This window comes from Pagrus major, chromosome 20 (assembly GCF_040436345.1).
Source record: "Pagrus major chromosome 20, Pma_NU_1.0".
NCBI classification, from domain to species: Eukaryota; Metazoa; Chordata; class Actinopteri; order Spariformes; family Sparidae; genus Pagrus; species Pagrus major.
The window spans coordinates 21,334,175-21,356,441 of NC_133234.1; the positions used below are offsets into that span (position 1 = coordinate 21,334,175).

At 41.3% G+C, this 22,267-nt stretch overlaps 1 protein-coding gene across 1 annotated transcript in view; it reads left to right on the forward strand.

Annotated features, from left to right (window-relative positions):
* Positions 1–4,375: 4,375 nt before the first annotated feature.
* The window catches only part of fmnl1b (formin-like 1b), a 28,766-nt gene continuing 10,874 nt past the window's right edge, over positions 4,376–22,267 (forward strand). Inside the window, exons 1-10 of the mRNA XM_073489789.1 lie at positions 4,376–4,812; positions 15,433–15,516; positions 16,257–16,340; positions 17,007–17,080; positions 17,390–17,473; positions 17,647–17,790; positions 18,754–18,841; positions 19,194–19,270; positions 19,402–19,495; positions 22,058–22,132. Of these exons, the coding sequence (XP_073345890.1) occupies positions 4,663–4,812; positions 15,433–15,516; positions 16,257–16,340; positions 17,007–17,080; positions 17,390–17,473; positions 17,647–17,790; positions 18,754–18,841; positions 19,194–19,270; positions 19,402–19,495; positions 22,058–22,132 (954 nt within the window). The 5' untranslated portion in view covers positions 4,376–4,662. The remainder of the gene's footprint in view (positions 4,813–15,432; positions 15,517–16,256; positions 16,341–17,006; positions 17,081–17,389; positions 17,474–17,646; positions 17,791–18,753; positions 18,842–19,193; positions 19,271–19,401; positions 19,496–22,057; positions 22,133–22,267) is intronic.

Below are 22,267 nucleotides of genomic sequence, written 5' to 3' on the forward strand. Positions count from 1 at the left end.
TCTTAATTTGATGAAAGCTTCTCTTTTCTCATGTACATCCTTGTGTTGTATCTAACATAAGTTGTGACTGATGAGGTTTTATGTGTGAGTCTCACATCTATTTGTGTCAACACATACCGTTTGTACTGTAAATGCGTATGTTTTGCAGAAAGAGGCCCGGTGCCTTTAGTGCCCAGCTGCTGAGATGTCTCTCCAACATGTCTGTGCTGCAGTCAAGAGGCCACTCTGCTCTGGTGGCTCTTAAGGAATTATATAAATATAAATCACTCCACAATATCTCCACATTGATCATTTTCAAAGGTTCATGGTTCGACGCAGAGTTTTAGTGAAGACGACTTTTGGATTTTTTATTGGTATGAATTGTAAACAATTGTACAATAACAACACTAGATTCTATGTTTTGTATTTGACATTTTTAATTGAAAAAAAAACATGTTTTTTAACCTTTCGCGTTTGTCTGCAGAGAGATGTATTGAGTGAGTTAGGAGAAAATGAATTACCCTCTTGTTAGTATGAAAAGCAGTTTATAAACCAACACTTATTTTTTTCTTAATGATCATAATATACAAAAAAAATCCATATTTTTAGGGTTTTGCAAACAGTGCTCTCATTTTGTCTATTTCATGTCCAGTTTTTAAAGACAATGTATGAGATTGGGGTATGAGGTGAGTGCAGGACTCTCCTGCTGTAAGGTGATCGTTTGACCACTAGATGTCAGCCTGATGCAGAGGCACTGTCTGTATTTAAAACATGACATTATTCTATCAAGTTGACAGAAACACTAATATAATATGGTTTTACAGCAAAGTTGTACATCTGTAATGTTATCCTTATTATACAATACTTTTTAATGTGTTACATTCGTTGCAGAGAGACGATACCACATATACAGCACCAACACACTCTCACTTCCATACTGGCATGTAGTATTGTAAATCAGCACCATCACTCATTTGTTCAGAGATTCAAATGAAAAAAATAAGGGCTGCAACAATTAACGGACAGAAACATGTCAAAATCTCTGATTCCAATGTTAATATTTTCTGGTTTCTTTCCTCCTCTATGACCGTTAACTGAATATGTTTGGGTTGTAGGAAAAACAAGATATTTCTCATTTTGGGCTTTGGGAAACAATGATCCACATTTTTCAACATTCTCTGACATTGTATAGACTGAACAATAATCAATTAATTGAGGAAATAATCATTTATTGCAGTCCTAAAAAGCGAGTATGATTACTTATTATAAGGATAAGCACACCTTCTAGATAGGGTTGTAACTGATGATCATTTTCTTGTCCGTCAGAGTTTTCCAGTCCCCTTCTGTTAAGAAAATAAACATTACAGTATAAAAACTAGTTACAAGACAATTCATAATCACTATACAACATCAGCAACAACACTGACATTTCAAAACGTAAAAAAAACTATAACAGTAAGATATGAAATATGATTAATTGATTATCAAATCAGTTAGTGTTCCATTCAGTGACAACAGTTTTAGCTTTTCTTCTAACCTTTTAGTTTTTGAAATCAGGGTTTATATATTCCATGACGGTGTCACACAACATAACGGCCTCTGGCAAAGGTTGAAATACGGCTAAGTCATATGGCCTTTAAATTATATTGCAGTATTTTTAGACTATATCGCAGTTTACAATATAAAACTTCTATATTTTATAGAATTTTCTTCAAAAGCACTTCATAAATGTCAGAACAAGGCGGCAAATCAAATATCACAATAACTAAATGCCTCTATCGATGTTGCAGCAATATTGTATTGATGACTATTGGTACTTAACATAATGACGATATAACAATATCCAAAATCTAAGACGATATATAGTCTTATATCACGATAATAATACAGATTAGATGTTTTGATCTCTTTGTTGTTTTTTCTCGTCTTGTTGGAGTGTGTGGGAGTTTTAGAAAGTTCACTCTAAACCAGTTTAAAATAGGACACACCTCAACATACTCAGACAAAGGGACACTTCAGTTTACCTGTTAGAAACATCAACATACAGGACTCCTCATCACACTCGTCTAATTTCTGCCTTACTGTAAACCCGGTGAACAAAGTTCCTCTGCTTCATTATGTCATTATTCCCTGTGTGCTGCTGACCAGGTGTGGCCAGACACACACAGGTATCAGTGTGACACTCATCATTTATTAACTGCCTCCACCTTCCAGTAACAGTCCAGTCACTCTGCAGCCAACAACCTGCTTACTAACAGTCCCCCTCTGTGTGAAGAGTTACGTCATCGCTGCCACACAACTTATGATCCTGATTAGCGTGTGATCCTCTTTACAACTGCTGTTTGTGAGCACACAGGGTATTACGGAGTTTAGTGATGAAGCAACATGTTGGTATGAATGAGGCTTTGATCACAGAGAGATCCGGTTCTGTGAGCTGCCAACGTTTGGCCGTTTGCTACCTACAAAAACACCAACAGTCTGCTCCGACTGCAGCTTTACAGTTTACAGCTCCAACTTAATGCTATTCATAATTTATTTAAATGAAAACTGTGCTTAATGTGCTGAGCTAGAGACTGATAATAATTCAATTTCAAGCATTGGCTTTCATGTAACCAAGAATCAGTTTAGTTTTTATTATTTAAAAATGTGAACATTTAGTTTATTTTTCATTAGTTTTAGCTTTTTTTTATTATTATTATGTTAAATGTGGTGGTATTTGTCAGGGGTTTTCAGAAGTTAAGAGTTATGTATTACAATACAAACACGAAACATTGTGAAGGCAGTTGACGGTCATGTAAACGTCCTCGTCTCAATGAATATATGCATCATATTGACAGAGACTAAACATAAAGACATTTCCTTAGTTTTGCAAGAATCACACATCCTTTCAGTTACTTTTTATTTTAAAGTTAACAAAAATAAGAAAAAAGTACATAAAAGATAACAAACAGTGAACAATCGTACATGACAGCACATGTTATAACATTTTATAACTTCTAATAACATGAATGATATCTGCTTTCTATTCAAGTGTCCCATTCAGCTATGACAGTGTGATGCACAAAACCAGGACCCTGAAACTAAAGCAGTTACATGACGAGAATCATGAGTTCTCCTTTTCATACGTGTCCTTTTCTGACTGTGACATGTCAGAATGTCTTCATGAAAATGCAGATTACCTAACAGCATGATGATGTTTCAACATTTTCTGCAAGTATGCATCAAAACAAAGACTTGATTCTGTGTGTCAGAGCTGTGTGAGCTCAGACTCTGCAGAACGTTGTTGATGTCATTCTTATATAGCCTTCAGTATGCACTCAGAGGCCACTTTATTAGGTACACCTGTCCGATCTAATGCAATATCCATAACCTCCATCTCTATAAAGCTTAAAATGTTCATTATTAGATAATTCAACTTTCTGTCAGGAGGCAGGTTTGAAATGAATCAATTACATTAATTAATCTTATTAGTATAAAAGACATTTGAGTGAGTTTTGGTTTCATGGCAGAATATTTCCATTTATTCATACACACTACACTTTATTATGTAGTGTTATAGAATGACTTGAAGTATATTGCTTGTATTAGTCTGTATTGTCCGTGTAGTCTGTCACATGAAAACACCAGAACCAACAATGTTTTACTCACTTAATATTTCCTGAATTCTATCGTCTTTTTTAATCCTCTTTCTCTTTTTAATATGTTTTGGACAACAATAGAGCACAGAGGAATATATACACAGATAAGACATGTTTGTAGGATTAGTTTATTGTTGGTTTTGGTCTTTTCATCAGATTTGTTGACAAGAAAAATGCCAAAAATCATCTCATTGGCCTTGAAATTCTCTGAGTTAGCATTTGAACATACAACTTGGTTTGTGTCAGACGTTCAACACTACAACTTTCTTTGGTTTAGTGTCTGAATGTGGCGTCCTGTACGTGGAGGCATTAGGACCCAGAGAGCCGTGATCGCTCTGTGCTCTCCTGTGTTGGAGCTGGTGCCTGTGCTGCCTGCCGTCTCTCTCTCTCTGTCCCTGTTTGGAATAGACTCAGTGGCTGCCTGCTGGATCTCTGCCTTCTCCTCCTTTCCTCTTTCTCCTCTGGACATGGAGATCAAAGGCCTGGAGACTCCCAGCATCCAACAGCAGATGGAGGGCTTCCACACACCAACTCAGTCTCGCCACCCCAGAGCTCTGCAGCTTCTGGAGTAGTTTCCTCCAGAGTTTTTCTCTCACCTGAGCAGAGGGAAACTCAGAAGTGAAACCTCCTCTCGTTAATCTTCTTTTTCTGTCTTATTGCAGCCTGGTGGTGTGTGCAGAGCGACAGGCTCTGAACTCTATCTCCTCCCCTTTTCTCTTTCACTCGTTCAGCTGTCACTCTGTCTGTCACTCTCAGGATATCCCCTTCCCTCTTTCTAGGGTTTCATAATGCATCAGGATCTCGCTCAGAGGCACGGGTGGATTTCATCCCTCAGCTTTCTCCTGGTTTGAGAATATGGACGAGTCATGAGAGCTACTTCAGCATGAATCAACAGACTGGGGTCATGGAAACAACCAAAGGTCACGGGCCTCACAGAACATTAACTTTAAACAACTAGATACTACACAGTTATTGAGCTTTTTAGCTGCTTCTTTGGAGCAGTCTTTTTTGTATGTGTATTCTTGGATCTATCGGATAACCACTGATGGGAAATGCAGCAGGAAGCGTGGAGGCACCCCCGGGGAAGGAGGGGAAGGCGGTGTCGGCCCCCCCGGGCTCCACGGGCCAAACCAAGGGAATCAAACTCCCGATGCCACCTGAAGAAGAACTGGAGCAACGCTTCAGCACGGTGCTGGTGAGTCTCGACTGTGCAGCCACATGTCAGCTACCACACAGAAGAAGGCAAACAGTAGACAGAAACAAAGAATTCAGAATATGTTGGAAATGTGCACGTCCTCAGGACAAGCTTATCACAGTGCCAGGTACACAATGCCACTGTGGAAAGATACATAAGAGGCCCTTTATGCTGGAGCTTACTGCAGCATTAGGCTCACTGCATGGTCTGCTGGAGGAAGAATGATGGGGGGGTGGAGGGGGTCAGATCTGTTTACAGTTTAATAAGAGGTGCAACTAAACTTTACTTTGTCATTAACACAGATTCAAATTTAGCTTATAAAGAGCTAGATTTCATTGGATAACCCACATACTCTGGGTGTACTTGGTTTGGTTAACGCCCCTTAGTCCCAATCAAGAGAAATCTTAAAGGGTAATTCAGGTGTTTTTAAACCTGAGACCTATTTTTACACAATATCAAACCATGTTTTCCTAAACCTAACCAAGTGTTTTTGTGGCCTAAAACTAACCAAACAGCAGCAGAAAACTGTCAAAAAAGGAAAATAATAAGTGAAGCAAAGTTTAGTGGACCATGCGCAGCAGCTTGCTCCAAATGTGGACGTGCCCAACTTCACTGACGCTCTTGTGTCAAATCCCTGAAAACAGAAGACTGGAGGCTGTTGTAGCTGCAGATTAACACCCATAGTTTGGGAATAAGATCTTCAACAGTCATATGAGTTTGAGTATTTTTCATTGCCTGGTCTCCTGCATGACTCAGCCACAACGTCAAACTCATTTACAACGACGGGCATTCCTCAATCTAACTTGATTTTCTTTTTATTACTTCTTTCACTGAGCTGTTAGTTGTCTTCTGTTTACAACAACATGACACGACAAGCTGAACTCCTGCCTACACGGTGACAGAAAAAACAAACAAGGGAGAGACAGTTTTGAGTCTGCCGCTGCAGTTATGTTGGATATGTGACCGGACCTCTTTCTGAATGATGAACTGCATTCCTTCAGTCATTCTTCTCTGAGTCTTATCAGCAGAGTCTCTGAGGTACACTGTGATATGTGACATCATGTGGAGCCGATGTGTCATTTGATTAAACATAAACAGGCCTCAGGCTTCTTGTCAGTCAGCGTATTCACAGAAACAGCCTCCTTCTTTCCCTCCTGAAGGTGAACGGTAATCAATTAAAGCTGATAAATGCTGCTCTCTTCCACCGAGGCAGTTCAGTCAATGAGTGTGAGCATAAAACACTTCTAATCACCTCTGCTGAAGAGCTCATGTTTGTTCTCTGTCGTCATGAAACGTCTGAAACATTTCAGCTGATTTCCCTTATATTTGTAGCATAGACACGACCAAAGATGAGCTTATTAAATCTGAAGGATCAGATGGTTTTAGTTGTAATAATCAAACTTGAATCCCATTACATTAAACATTTAGGTGATGGGAATTATATTACAGTATAACAGCAATTGGAGAAATGATTGCAGACATTTTTCACACTGAAATGTTAATTCAACAGTTAGATATAATTTTCACTACACTTTTATTTCACTTCATTGTAGCCTAAAGAAGCAGCAGAGAGAAGCCTTTCACACGTGAAAAATTCACCTGATATGATTTAAAGGTGCAATATGTTAGAATATTTCGAGGAAAACATTCAAAAATGTTATAAATTGTCAACAGTTTTGACTTTATGACGTTTGTGTATTGTGTTATACAGATATTTACTGAAGTTAACATGCTAACCAGTTAGCCCCGTCCTGAAAGCACCAGCGATGTAAACAACAACACTCCCTCGGTGGTCCGAGCTCCCAGTCATGTCTGCTGGCTGCATGGCTAACTGAGCTAACAGCTACAGTTAGCAGCAGTTAGCAGTTACTTTGGTGATATACTACTCCCTGTTTGCTTTGAGTATGAATTCAACAGGTGGCCAATTCTTACATGTTGCACCTTCAAATGAAAATATAATACTGATATATACTATATATACAAGATAACCTTTATTTATATAGCACCTTTCTTAACAACAACAGCTTGTGTTTAACATGGAGAAATAAAACCAGACAAGGCAGATGATATAAAAAACAAGTATTACACATTTCCAATTTAAAAGCGACGCAGTGTGTCTGAGTCCAGCAGAGAGTTCCACAGTTTGAGGGCTCTAATAGCAAAACCCAGATCCCCCTTTGTCACTAATTGCGACCTGTGAGTAGCCAGCAGGGCTCCATCTGCAGATCTCAGAGGTCTGGTGGGAACATGTCAACAAACCAGAAATATATATTGAGGGGAAAGGCCATTTACAGCCTTAAAAGTGAGCAGTACAATTTTTAGATATATACGAAATCTAACTGGGAGCCAGTGGAAGGGAGGCGAGCGAGGAGGTGATGTGGTCATGTCTGCATTTCCTCCCAGAACAGTTTGAAATAGTCTAAAAAATAGATCTCCTCCACTCTTAAAAGTCCTAAAGTGGCAGCCACCACAGCGAGGACGTGACCTCAGTGTTTTGTTAATGGATGCTGCAGTGTTGAGTTGGACGATCGTTAAGTGTTGAAAGAGGTTAACGCTCTCCCAGTGTGACGCTTTTAGTTAACAGTGTTATATAAGGCACAGCTAGGAGCTGAGCATACGGATGTTTTTTAGTTCAACCTCCCTGTTAGCTTTAGGCAAATGGTATTCCTCTTTCCAGACAATCGTCCTGGATACCTTTAGTCACATTTAATCCCATTCATTCTGTTGAGAGTTGTGAATTATTAGTTTGGTACAGAATTAAACATGCAAGATTAAACTCTAAATGGCGACAGCAGGCATTTAATGCTTCATTGGAAAGTGTCACAGTCCTCTAGTTTAGAGATTTGAATCATTTGATTACAAATATGCATTTATTTGCATCAGTGTGTCATCTGGAGCTGAAATACACTACACGGCCAGAAGTATTTGGACACGTTAGAATTACTGTACATCCATATATGATTATTGGACATCTCATTTCAAAACTATGATCGTTAGTCTGCTCCTCTGGTGTCAGGTGTCGCACTTCCAGTTCATCCCAAAAGGTGTTGGATGGGGTTGAGGTCAGAGCTCTGTGCGGAGGGGATTGTCGTGTCGAAACAGGAAACAGACAAACAAAACCTGTGGCCACAAAGCTGGAAGCCCATTGTTATCTCACATATCGTTGTGCGTAGCATTAGCAGCCGATCACATCGAGATGTGTCACTGAAAACGTGATGCCAGGCAAACCATTGTTGTCCTGTGATGTGGTGCACCTCAACATGTTTCAACTTTACAGCACGAGATGTGGACTCGCACTAAAAGTACACCACGCCGTTTTGCCCAAAACAGACTTTTCTGAGGCGCTTTTGAACCAGCGGTGTCTGCACAACGAGTATCTGTGTGATTGGGTCCTTAAGATTTCCCTTCAACAGCAGCAGACCAGAAAGCACACGGACATGTCTGATTCTAGATTGAAACACACTTTGTAATACATTATTTTGTAAACCTTTCCTTAATCGAAGAGGTCATGAAACATTTTATGTTTGGAACGGTCTACGATATCTCCTTATCTGACGCACACAGCCAATGCTTCGACCCTCGCCTCCTGTTTTGCATGGAGAGAGATGTTTGCATATGATGTTTGTACTCATGGTGCATATCCACACAGTAAATATAATCCGTGATGCATTGGAATTAATCGTAAGTAAATCTTTATTTATACAGCACTTTTTAAACCACAGCGACGAAGCACTTCACACACACATGAATGTGATGACCCGTGCATTGAATTAATGCCCCAGCAGCAGACTTCTTGTGCCAACTGCTGCAGGTTTTCCTCCTTAACATGCGTGTTGCTGCAGCAGTGTGTGCAGCTCCATGTCGTATTTCATGTGCATGAAAACAGGCGTCACTCTGCAGCAGTTTAACTGTCGGCTGCATCTAAAAGCTTCCTTCCTACCTGACCCTGAACACAGTCCCTGGGTGTAACAGCAGCTTTTTTTTTGCTACATCACCAGTGTATCCCACCAAATATAGATCATCTCCTCCTCCTCCTCCTCCTCCTCCTCCTCCTCCTCCTCCTCCTCATCAAGCCGCCCTCCATCTTCTGCTGAGTCTGCATAGCAGATCTCCTGTTAAGTGGAGAAGATACTCTGCATACAAACCAGCCGGTCTCACTCTGCAGAGGCTCAAAGGGATGCGAAGGACAGAAAGTGTCAGACTCGGAGGTGTGGATTTGGTTAAGGGCAGAGAGCCGGTGTGTGTGTGTGTATGTGTGTGTGTGTGTGTGTGTGTGTGTTAACAGTGTGATAAAAGCAGGTGGGTTTCATACTGATGCTTCAATCATATGACGATGCTTGCGTCTGATGCCACTGCAGTGTTTTCAAACTGAATCAATATGAAAGCGACAGAATCTGCTGCTACAGTCCTGAGTGACTGTGCCGCCAGTGTTCACACGCTTCAGTGACAGCAACATTTACATGGAGCACTTTTTCCTTCCAGGTTTTGCATAACACTTTGAATATTTCCAAACAGGGAATGCGGCAGTGGGTGGAATTGTAAATGTGCGTCTGTGGATTTGTGTACTGTGTTTACACACTGAGACACGGAGAGAAGAGAGCATTCACTCACTCATTAGCAGTTCTGCTCTTTCAGCAGGTTAAAGAGATGTCAAACTGATCGTAAGTCTGGTCTGAATGAGACAGTTTAGCAGGGTTACATTTACACCAGGTAGTGAAATGTGTCTTTTGCGTACCGAGTGAACTGGGATTTCTTTCAGAGCCCGACCTACACTCGGATTTTGGAGCCATTGCTTGTTGCTTATCAATATGACATCCGTGCGCTGAAACAATAAACTTCATTTCCCCAAGCATCTTTTCCTGCATTATAATATCCTAAAAAAAAAAAAAGGTTTCATATCGGACGATGATATTGTATAACCTATATACAGTCAAGCTCACATGTCTTGTTCTATTGTAACCTGCTCGTAATACACTGCATGACCAAAAGTATGTGGACGTCCCTTTCACCAGGTGCAAAACGACTTTGTTCTGGAAAGAATTTGTTGAATTTCCAGTTGGATGTGGACTTGACTGAGCCGCACAGAAGCCTGAAAAACCTCTTGCATATTTTGCAACCTTCAGTAACCTTCATCGGAATGAAAGGGGTGGTGGCAGCAGGCGATCCGAGGGGGGACCCCGGTGTACAGAGGTGTTGTTCATCTGAATATGTAAATTTCACCCGCCTGACCCATTGATCCTTTATTTGACTGAGTCTAGCCTAGTCTAGCTCTGCTGTTGATTGATAAATCCATCGCGCTGTCTGTGGTGCTGATGTAGCTGACGAATTTGTAAGTGTGCATTTTTCTGTCAGTCCCACCCTTGTGCTCTGGTTAAGTTTAGCCAGTTTAGCCAGTTTTGGTCGCCATAAAATGGATGGAAGTGTCCGCAGGTATACTTTAACAAAATTCCCGCTTGTCATGCGACAAAAACAGATGGAAATATCCTCAGGTGTCCTTGGATATGTCCAGTGATGTGACTCGAGCTGCGGTCAGCCATAATGTCACCTCCATCCCCTCCACCTCCTGATGTGAAAGTCAGCCGATATGCATATAATGTGAACGTGATATGCCATCTTTGGTACAGATGTCAACCTTGGACATAATCTGTGGTTTGCAGAAATGTTAACTGCTGACATTATATCCTGGAGACTGGGCTGTGCTCCCTCATGATCAAAGTGACAAGTTACAATGTGTAGTTGGAGGAGAGAGAGAGGATCATAGGGACACACTGCTGCCTGTCGCAGTTATGGTGAAGGTATCCTGCAACGATGTCCATTGGGAAGTGCACACAGGTGTGTGTGTGTGTGTGTGTTGACTAGCAATGCAGCGAACATCCCCTTGTTAAAAATGAACAAATCAGCGACTAGTTGGAGGCTTCTTGTGTCGCGGTGTCCCTATACTTCTGTCCATGTAGAGTATTTATGTTCTTTTGGTAAGAAAATGTTAAACTTGTCTCTGTGCTCCTGGCACTTTGACATGCATACAGTTCATTTAGCTATGTTGGGAAATCTAAAGCTATTTCCCGTCAGATAAATGTATCGATCCTGAAATTGAATCGTTATGATTACATGACAAACAGTCAGCCTTGTTGGCATAAGACAGGAGAAAGGAGGAAACGAGGACACAGCAGTAATAATTCAGCCACTGCTGCAAACGCAGCTTGTTTCTGTGATCGTGATAATTCCATTGATCCGTCTTTTTGGGATCGTCAGCATGTTTAAGAATTCAGGACTGCATCACCATGCATCATTCACACACACACACACACACATACACACACACACACACACACACACACACACACACACACAAGAAATGTTCCACTTCTGTCTGCTATGATTCAACACATTGTCTTCCTCTCCTGCTTCCAGTCTGAGCCTCGTATTCCTGATTTAGCAGCTGCTCCCAGTGTTTTACATGGCTTACGGACGCATCACATTAATGCTGTGGTGTTAAAGTAAACTCAGTTCAGTCACATGTTAATTGCAGATGTAGAGGTCACTCATTTTACTTTTTAATGCCTCTTAAATCGGCACAGTCGAAGCAGAGTCAGAGGGTTTTTAAAGCGTCGAGGATACTGAGGCAGTTTCGGTGCAGGTTGTCATGGAGAGAGTGCCAATTTAAGTGTGACAAGAACGGCCACATGCTCTCACACTTAACTTAGTGTGTAAAAATGATCCACAAAGGACACACACCCGCCAAAAAGCTACAGAGAAAAATTTACCTCATTAAAATTTCAATCTTGAGGACTGTGTTCCCTCACAGCTCCTATTTTATATCACAGTCACCCGAAAATGATTAGGGCTGATGCCATCCCCCTCTTTAACCTGCCATGTCCATGTCCATGTCCATTGTATATAAAATTCTGTAAACTATATGCTATAAATACTTATTTCTATACTATATTTTAGCAGTGTAGGGCTGGGAAATATATCACTATTGTTTCCTTATATCATGATATGACATAAGTGTTGTCTGTTCCTGGTTTTAAAGGCTGCATTCCAGTAAAGTGATGTCATCGTCTGAACTTATCAGACCGTTTTACTTGTTCTAATACTTGTTTTCACCCACTTTATAGCTACATTACTGATGATTATTGATCAAAAGCCCACCATAAAAGTCTGATATTTTGTGAAAGTACCGATAATCATCCTTACAATATTGTTGTGATGTTGATGTCGAGATATTTGGTCCAAAATATGGTGATATTTGATTTTGTCGACCTGTGCTACAGTAGCAGTTATGAAATGCTTTAAGGAGATGCCAAAACATGGAGATATTTATATTGTGTATTGCAATATAGGCTAAAATATAGCAATATTATTTTAATGATATATTGCTCAGCCCTGGAGTTATTCAAAGTGACAGGAGTCTAGAGTGTAGGCGCAGCACATATTTTTGGTAAATAACATAAAATATTTAATTTCTTTCTTTTAGTTCGAGCTGGTGGTCCCGTTGGGGGGCTGGGCAGCATATAATGTATGTATGTTATACATGTATGACACTGACCAGCTGGTCGTCAGGGGCCCTGGCCGATTATCAGGGCGGATATTCAACATTTTCTGATCGGTATCGGTATGAGTAAAATAAACTCATTTAAAAATGTGCCACTTCGGCTCTGATGCAGCGTCCTCTCACACAATGTCGCGCCCTCTGAATCTGATTGGTAACACGTCACAATTAATAGACTATAAACACTTAATAATCTGAATCTGCAAAGTAACTAGTAACTAAATGTATCAAATAAGTGTAGTGGAGAGGAGGTATAAAGTAGCAGAAAATGGAAATACTTCAGTATAATACCTCAAAATTGAATGGTATTTGAGTGAATTGTACTTCATTTCATCACTTGTTGTTCAAATTTTTACTACAAATGAATATCGGTACCAAATATCTGTTTTCAGTCTTGTTGATATCTGATAATCGGTATCGTTATCGGCCCTGAAAAAGCCATATCGGACGACCTCTAATGCAGAAGACTGGTCGATTCCGGTCCTTATCGGGTCGATCGGTGCAAACTCGATGTTTTTAAAGAAATTGTCCCGTTTGTCGTCCTGACAATTTCATGCTTTGTAGAAGATTCGAAGGCTTGTTTTCAGGGCGTCAAACCTTTTTCTCCAGAAGAGTAAACCAGGGTTGTTTTTCTCTTTCAGTTTGTGTTGTTTAATAGATCCATCAGGCCGAATATAACCGGCACGTATTGACCCACCGGCTCCATTCATCAGACCTGATTTATCAGATTCACATCCAGCCTCACAGCACCATTGATTTACTGGACTGTTTGGAATCTGCTGTGGCCTGTTTTTCTGCACGGCAGGCATGATCTCTGATGTGGTGCGCTTCAGATTTTACCTCAGGAGTGAATAACATCTCTCTACGGCCCAGATATCGTGCAGTGATTGAGGTGTTTTGCAGCTTTAAAAACAATCTTATTAAAGCGACAGATGCTCTTATTTAAAAGCTGGTTTTGTGGTCCAGTCGAGGCTTATCTCTGAAGCACGCAGCAAAAAACCACTTAGTAACCACTGCTGGACATTCCTCAGCAGACTGAGTCAGTGTCGATGACTCCACGCTCTCTCTGGCCTCGTGACGGTCGCCTCAAGTTGTTCAGTTTCAGCGACTCACACGGGAGCAGGAGGTGTGAGGGCGGACTGGGCCGGGTGAGATACGAGGAGGATAATGTAGCATTTAAACAAAGTGAAGTGGCGTCCTTGAGTGGGTGTCTCCTGTCGACTAGCCCAGTTTCATGTGCGTGTCTGTGGGTTATAGTCATCCAGCTGATGTGTCTGTTGAAGCTGTTTATTATACGGAGCACCAGCCGTGCTTTAACGGCTGTGAAGTGTATGTGTGGAGAATCTTTCATCTGGACTTCTCAGAAACTTTATGAAAAACGTCAAGACAGCAGGGAGTTTTCTCTTATCATTCACAAACACAAATTTGTCGTCAACCACATCAGCTGACAGCAAAGTTTCAGGCTGATCAGTTTGCCAGCGTGTGTTCTTATCAAAGTGCACGATCGGTTAGTGTTTTTAAACAAATTCTGACTTTGCATTTAAAGATAAAGATAAAGAACACACGCAGCAACATTTTAAATTTGTACTTCATTATTATTTAATATGTTTCATGGTAGCAACACGCTTGTTATTCTGTCGTGACAACAGACGGAAACACACAGCTGATAATGACCAGTGACGCTTCGCTAAGAGACACATAGACCTCTGACTCAGAGTGACTCAGAACCGGACTTGTGACTTAAGGAGGACGGTAATGTCCCTCTGAGTGACAATGAAATCCTTCACACTGGAGCCATGTATTATTAAAGGAGGCTCCGCAGCGGTGACGTGTCCGGGGGTCCTGTGTTTGTTGTCGTATTGTTTCTAGGACTGAGTCTAACATGGGAGTTTGAAGGTACAAACCTGAACACAAAGTAGATCAGGCTGGACAGACTACTCACTTTTATTTGGGTATGTCTGGAAACAGTTTGTTGTCGATATTATTTACAGAAAATGAAGGTCGGGATGATTTGATTTGTTTTTGATTTGATTTGTTGGGAATGCAATTTATTAAACAACCAAACCAGGCCCTGCTGTGTTTGATAAATGGATCTAGAATGATTGTGACTGTTGGATCGCCCTTGTAGATTAGTCATGGAAAATGAGAACTGTGCAAGTATGCAGCAAAACAGTTGTAGCAGGACTTGTTGGAGTTCATCGCCTTACTTGAATTTACATTGCGATGTTCATGCTGAATCTATATATGGTCAGCCCAGCAGAAACTCACATTGTTTTGTCTGCTTCTTCATACATATCTGCTACGTACATAACAATGAGACATTTATACTGTCTGCAAAGACAAAGAAGTTCTTTGCTCATAAGCAGTAGCCATCACCCTACTATTACCGGCTCACGGTGACACTGACTACAGCTGACAGCAGCCTGAAGCGCAACATAAAAAGAGGCTAAGACTTGCAGCTGAACTGCACAGTAGCTTTCTGTCATCTGTTATTGCAACTCGACAAACATCCACCAGTGGATAAAATGTGCCACAGTTTGCAGGTTAGACAGTTTATTAGCCAGATAGCTGACAGAAGCACTTTGGACAGTTAGAAAACCTACTGCAGTCTGTAACCTCACCGCTAACGCCACTTTATCCTACACACTCGACCTTTAATTTTCAGTGCCACGGCTAACAAGATGCTTCCTGTGCCTGGCTTGTAACCTGCAGCAGAAGTATGTTTACTTTGTGTCTGAGCAGTCAATCACTCGTACACCATCACTCCCACTCAGAGGAGGCTTGAAGGCCAAAGAAGCATTTCTGATGTTTCTCCAGAGACCTTTTGTGTTTCCTTCAGTAAAAGAAAACATTACAATACATTTAAAATGTATCAACAGGATGTGAATAAATAACAGTTTTGGCATTATGACATCTGTGTAGTGTGTTGCTAAACTAGCTAACGGCAGCTACAGTTAGCAGTTAGGTTGTCCTTAAAATGACCAAATCAGATAAATAATGAGCACATTCGTTAATTGTTGTCTGTGATGCAGCAGGTTTAAATTCTCTCTTCTTCTTTCTGTTTTCAGAACACGATGAATCTTCCTCCAGACAAGGTGAAGATCCTCAGTCAGTACGACAACGAGAAGAAGTGGGACCTGATCTGTGACCAGGCGAGTCTGAGCTCGAGATTTTCATCACGTTTTACACCAACAATGTCAGCGCCGTCCCCTCTGTCATCATTCACAAACAATCGGATTCATGGCTCATGGTCTACGTGCAGTTGACTTACAGTATAAGCAGTGAAGGCCGATCAATATACTGACACAGTGTGAATACCAAACATTAGAAACCATCCAGATACCTAAACACACACACACACACGCAGGAGGAAGCTCATTAATATTGTACATCACTGTAGTAACCACAGGGGGTCCATAACAACCTGAGTCATGATGAGAGAGTGACAGAGGACACCTGTCACTGTCACACTGTGACTCACTCAGCTGTTATTAATTCAATAATAATTATAATTCTACAAAAACGAAGCCAGAAACATTTCACTTTGATTTCTGTGAGCTGCTAATGAGTCTTTTCCTTCAAAAGGGCAATTTAAAAAACTGAGAAAAATGTTCAGTTAATGGTCTGAGTGGGACTGTGTGTGTGTGTGTGTGTGTGTGTGTGTGTGTGTGTGTGTGTGTGTGTGTGCGCTGCACCACAGTTGAATCATTTCTGGAAACTTGTTAAGATCAGATCTATTTGCATAAGAGACGCTGTGTAATCAAACTGGCTGAGCTGAGCTCTGCCCTCTGGGCCCCCCCGCTCCTCACTGCAGCGGCAATCAAATATAATTAGAGGTTTGTGTGTGTGTGTGTGTGTGCGTGCGTGTGTGTGTGTTTCTCTGCATCTTCAGGAGAGGTTTCAAGTGAAGAATCCACCGTCCGCCTATCTGGATAAGCTGAAGAGTCATCTGGATCACGGAGGAGTCAGTCGGAAGGTGAAATAAACTCACATCACACTGCTCAGGTTAAAGTTGAGTTTCTGTTTGGTGTGAAAATAATGAAAGGATAATTTTATCTGAGTGTTTCCTGGAAAAATGGAGTTGATAAAATTCTTTATCTTTTTGTGGCAAAGACTGAAAATAGGCGATTCTACCAGCGTAGAGAACTTATCTCGGACGTGAGCACAAATATTTCCAAGACAGTGAGCCTTATCAAGTGAGACCTTCTGACACACCTTTAAAGGAAAAGTTCATCCAAAAACAAAAATTCAGTCTCCTCATCCTCCATGCTGATGGAAAGTCAGGTGAAGTGTCGTAGTCCACAAAACATTTCTGGAGCTTCACAGCAAAACAGCGTTGCAGCGTTCTCCTAAACAACTGAAGTAGATGGAGACTTCTTTTTAAATGTAAAAATGAACCAAAAAAACATAAAATGGCTCCACTCAGACCTTCATCAGGTTATCTGAATGATGATGTTATTGGAACTTATGTACCAGTTGACACACACCTACATACTGCTCGCATAAAGCTTTTGTTTTTATTGTGATTGATTATGAAATCCTCTACAAATCAGTGCACCGAACTGTTTTGGCATCTTTGTTGTATTTTCTGAATAATTAACCATTTACCGACCTTATAACTCGGCTTCATGTGCTCTGTCAGTTTAAGAGACGCGTGCAGGAATCCACTCAGATCCTGAGAGAGTTGGAGATTTCCCTCCGGACCAATTATATCGGGTGAGTCTCACCCCAACTCTCATCTGGAAAATAGGACTTTGTAGAGTCAGAAACAAATGAAAGTTGAGCTGATAAGAGCTTCAAATAAAACTTCAGCAGACTGGTAAATATTCACAGATGTACAAAATTAGTTTAACTGAAGCATTTGAGACTTTAATTATAAATATGTTCATCTACATGTTAATACAGTGTAATTAGATTAAACCTGTGTTTATATGTAACGTCGGTCATAACTTAACATTTGCTGACATTTGACATTTGCTTTTTTCTGTTTCCTGGTGTCTTACTGAATGTATTCCCTCCCTGCAGCTGGGCTCAGGAGTTCCTAAACGAGGAAAATCAAGGCCTGGACGTTCTCGTGGATTATCTGTCGTTTGCACACAGCGCCGTCACGTAGGTATCAGCCAGAAACACCGCTATTGTTAATTCCTGGAACAGTCAAGTCTGAACTATTTTTGTGTTATCTCCTTCACACAAACACTTCCTGTCACTGAATCAAACAGTCTCATGAATACGTCTGTGGGCTACATTAGTGTGAGAGTAATCTCTGATTCTGTGACTCACAGGTACGATGTGGACACTTTGGACAACGGCACGCTGCCCACAGACAAAAACAAAACTCTGGAGAAGTCGGCGGAGGATCTGAGCAGAAGTGCCAGTAACTCGCCGACTCACAGCGGCTCGAAGGCCAGTAAGACCTTCACAGTCAGGTGAGTGAGTGACGTGTGATGTTAATGTCCCAGCTGTTCAGATGGATATCTGTCCTGTACAGGAAACAATGTAGGTTTAGTTTTCTAATTGTAGCCAGCCCAAACCAGGAGTGTCCACATACTTTTGGCTATTTAGGGAAGCTAAAAAGACAGAGCAGGTTGTTCTTTATACATTGTGATTTGCATTAATAACCTACTGCACATGTAGACATACTGTATATTGAATGTACACAACCACATGAAAACACAGAAATGCTTCATCTGATCACAGATTCAATTCAGTCCACACCAGCAGTCTCTGACAAACTGCCCTTAATCTCCTTCGACAGATGACACAGTTGTATTTGACATCCAAAGACGGTTAAATCAATACACAAAACACACTGTCAAACAAACAAAATGGCTGACTGGCTCATATCACACACACGCACGCACGCTTTGTTGTCATATCGCGTCAGGTTGTTGTCAAAGGCTTTTTTAACTTTTGACAGCAGCCAGAAAATAATTTAATAAGTCCTGACAGTAGATCACACCAAGAACATGAAGTCTGGAGGTTTGTGGCGGGAAAGGGGCGTTTGTGTTGATGTCACACTGCAGATAAAGTTGTGACACTTGAACACACACACACACACACACACACACACACACACACGCCCACAATCTTAACCATCTAATCTGAAGCGACTGCATTCTTGTCATAGCGAATACGTCTGTGTGTAGGTGTTGTGCGACTTGTTTGAGTGTGAATGTGAGAAATGTCAACACACACTTGAACCTCTCATTACACAGGAGGGTGTTTCTGCAGCGCTCCTTTGTATCCACTATAACTTTTGCCATATTGTAATCTGGGAGTCGATGATTGATGTATAGATTGTGTCATACACAGTTGCAGTTTATCTCAGTGCAGGTGTAGGGACGACAAAGCCGTAACTGCAGCGTCTCTCAACTGTCTCTCTACAACAGGAAAGCCCTGAGGACGTCTCGTGTTGTGAGCCAGACAGACGACGTTCACCTCTGCATCATGTGTTTACGTGCCATCATGAACTATCAGGTACTTCAAAGCACCTGCTCAACGTGTAGTTAAAAAAACATCTTTGTTTCCTCCTGGCCTTTCATTTATTTGTCGTGTCTGACAGATACAGTATGTCTGGAAGACCATTTCTGCCAGCAAAAGAAAAGAAATGATTAAAAGTTTTAAAAACTAAATCTACTAATGAGAAACTTAGTTATTTTGGCTACTGACCAAGTAAATAAAAATTTAGTTTAAGTCAAAATGTTCTCATTTCTTTTTCTTATTTTCTGGCGGTCATTCACTTCCTCGGATAAACAACACCTAACGAGTTAAATGATAATAATAATGTGTGTGTGTGTGTGTGTGTGTGTGTGTGTGTGTGTGTGGTCAGTCTGGGTTCAACCTTGTGATGAAGCATCCCTGCTGTGTCAACGAGATCACGCTGAGCCTCAACAACAGAAACCCGAGGTACGGAGCATGAACTGTAATCTGTGTGTCAGTGGGGTTTTTTGGGGGGAAGAAAAATACAAAACATGTAAAAATAAAAAAATAATAAATAAAAGAAGAAGAATAAATGTGCCTTCAATCATTCTTCTCAGGACCAAAGCTCTGGTGCTGGAGCTGCTGGCGGCCGTGTGTTTGGTGCGAGGAGGCCATGACATCATCCTCTCCGCCTTCGACAACTTCAAAGAGGCTCGTAGACTTTTTACTAAACAGCATTCAGACAGGATCATCTGGGCGTTTACATGAATTTGAACTTGTCAGGAAATAAGTCTGACAACCCGTGAAGTCGCCCCCTGCTGGCCATCTACAATTCTTGTGTTGCAATGATTCACACACACACGTTGTTTTCCGTCGTGCTTAAAACTATTTCCACTTTATGAATCTGCTCACTTCCAAGCTGTGCTCCTGTACGAGCAGCAGGGATGACTCAACCCACATCCCAACGTATATATTTTAAACTATGCTTAACTTAGAAGTGGTGTTAGTGTTACAGCAGCCACATACCAGCAGCCCTTTAATGCATTTCAGAGCAGGTTAAGGGGAACCCCGGCCCCACCTGCCTCCCCCCCGTCAGCTGCTCGGCCCAGTTGTCACAGCGCCAGACGAAAACTGACTGAAGAGGCGGAAATATGCGAAACACTTGTTGAGCTCCTCTGACCTCTCCTTGGCCTTCTCTCATCTTTGCCTGAGAAAGCAGCAACTGTTGCCGACCCGTCGCCTCCTGTGGCTGCAACAACTCAGACGGGAAGAGAATGAACCTGAACCAGGAGCGGCTATTATTAGTGAGCGTCAGGGATGTTAGAAAGCTGCCCTGCAACAAGCTCAGCAGCAGGAGTTTCTATTGCACTTTCATTTAAAAGACCTCTGTCATTTTATAAAACATTACTCCAACAGGAGGAAATAGTTTATTTGTTGGGGACTATTTTCAGCAGCGGATTAATCCACATTTGGCGCTCTAGTGCGTATTTGTGGCAGCAGGACGGTGTGTGTGGGATTGAGTCAAACTAAACTGCAGCGTGTGTGTTCATGGTAATGAAGGAACACGTCAGCCTGCAGTAGTGTGGCTCATTGATGTGTTTTTAACAACGAGAAAGAAAGATATATCAGACTCTGGATATCGATGGTGCATGTTCGTTGTTTGTTTTGGTGTTTTTTATGTGGTTTATTGACAGAAATATGTAGAAAATCACCAGATTTAATCTTTGAATTTGAACACATGGCTCAGGTTGTGTCAGAGATTTGACACCAAAGCTTTCTATGGATCAGCGTTAATAAATGTGATTTCCTCAGGCTTTGGATACACACACGATAATTGTTTGTAGATACTTTCACTGGTGCTTTTGGTCGTTTTACAGGAAAATAAAAGCAGTAAACATCAGCAGACTTATCCTGTGAAAAAAGAAAAAAGAAGTGAGAAATGACAACCTGTCAGTTTGTAGTACCAGACCCTCTGGCAGCATCAGGCTTCACCTCGCCCGGTTGATTAGCCCAGCATCAGTTACCACAGCGGTGACTTGAGTATCACACTGAGTGGCTCTTGTTTTGGTGCAACGCCGACGTGTGTGTGTGTGTGTGTGGGCGAGAGAGACTCGGAGAAAGATAGAACGAGCGATAGATGGCTGGTAAAGCAGAGGCAGGCGGGCGCTGAGCCAGCAGCTGGCTTATGTGTCCCTCGGTAGCAGAACGTGGGCTTTGTTTTGGGCTGCGCAGGCTGTCAGGTTGGCGTGCTGCATTATTTAGGGGACATGAGTGGGCAAAAAGGGGGGAGGCAGAGTAAAAGACCACAAACAGACAGAGTACCACTAATGGAGGAGACAGGGAATCTGCTGAGCTGTTAGTAAAGAAAACACAATTATCACTTAGCCACATTTTTTTTCTGTTTCTCTCCCAAACAAACACTCGTTCGCTGCACTGTGGGGGAAAAAAACACCGCAGCCTTGTTTTTAATGGTTTGCCTGCAGAATGAAGAGCACGCTCGGCTGTGTGTAATAGAGCAATTATCCTGCACAATACGACGTGTAGTCGGTTTTATTATTGCCTTTATTTCTGTTTGTGTCTCAGCTCAGCTGAACCCGAACAGTGGGGGAGGAAGAACTCGCATCTTATGTCTTTTTTTTTTGTTATTTGGATCCACATCAGCCGCTCGTCGTCTTAGCTGTTCTTACACACAGAAGACAATGACATGATACGAAACACTTAAAAAACCTACTACAACGATAAAACTACTAGTGGCAACAACAAGTACTCATATAGTATCTATCTATCTATGTACAAACTTGAAGTACTTTACTTGAGTATTTGTATTCTCCTCTCTCATCCCATTTCCTGTCAATCTTTCCATGTCCTATCCAATAAAGCTATAAAACGCCAAAAAGTAATGATTTTAAAAAAAGGACTTAAATAAATGTACTTAAACAGCCACAGATTTCCCACAAACTACATCCAGATCACATGTTCGCTGAGGTATGTGTGTGATTTGTGTGCAGAAGAATGTAAAGTCTAAACAGTCAGGAGGATTATTGTAATATTGTTTTATAATCCATCTTCTGTGTGAGCACACTGCCCCCGTGTGTGTACACATGGAGAGGACATCATGTAAAAGTGTATTTATTCTGGTCCGTCATCAGGAGAAAGTCTCACAGGACTTCACCCAGATCTCACACATCAACACAATGAATCATAAAACACAATAAAAGGAGATCCACTCAGCCACATCTGATTTGTTTTCTTCTTTAAATGAATGTTTTTCAGGTGTGTGGAGAGAAGAGTCGGTTTGAGAAGCTCATGGAGTATTTCTGCAAGGAGGACAGCAACATCGACTTCATGGTAAAGATGCTCCTGTGTGTCCGGATCTGAGTCACTGTTTGGATGTCTTTGCAACTGACGTGGACATTATGACCTGAATAACTTTATTTTTGTTAGTTACTTTATTGTTTTTAGTCTGTCTGCTGATATTTCACT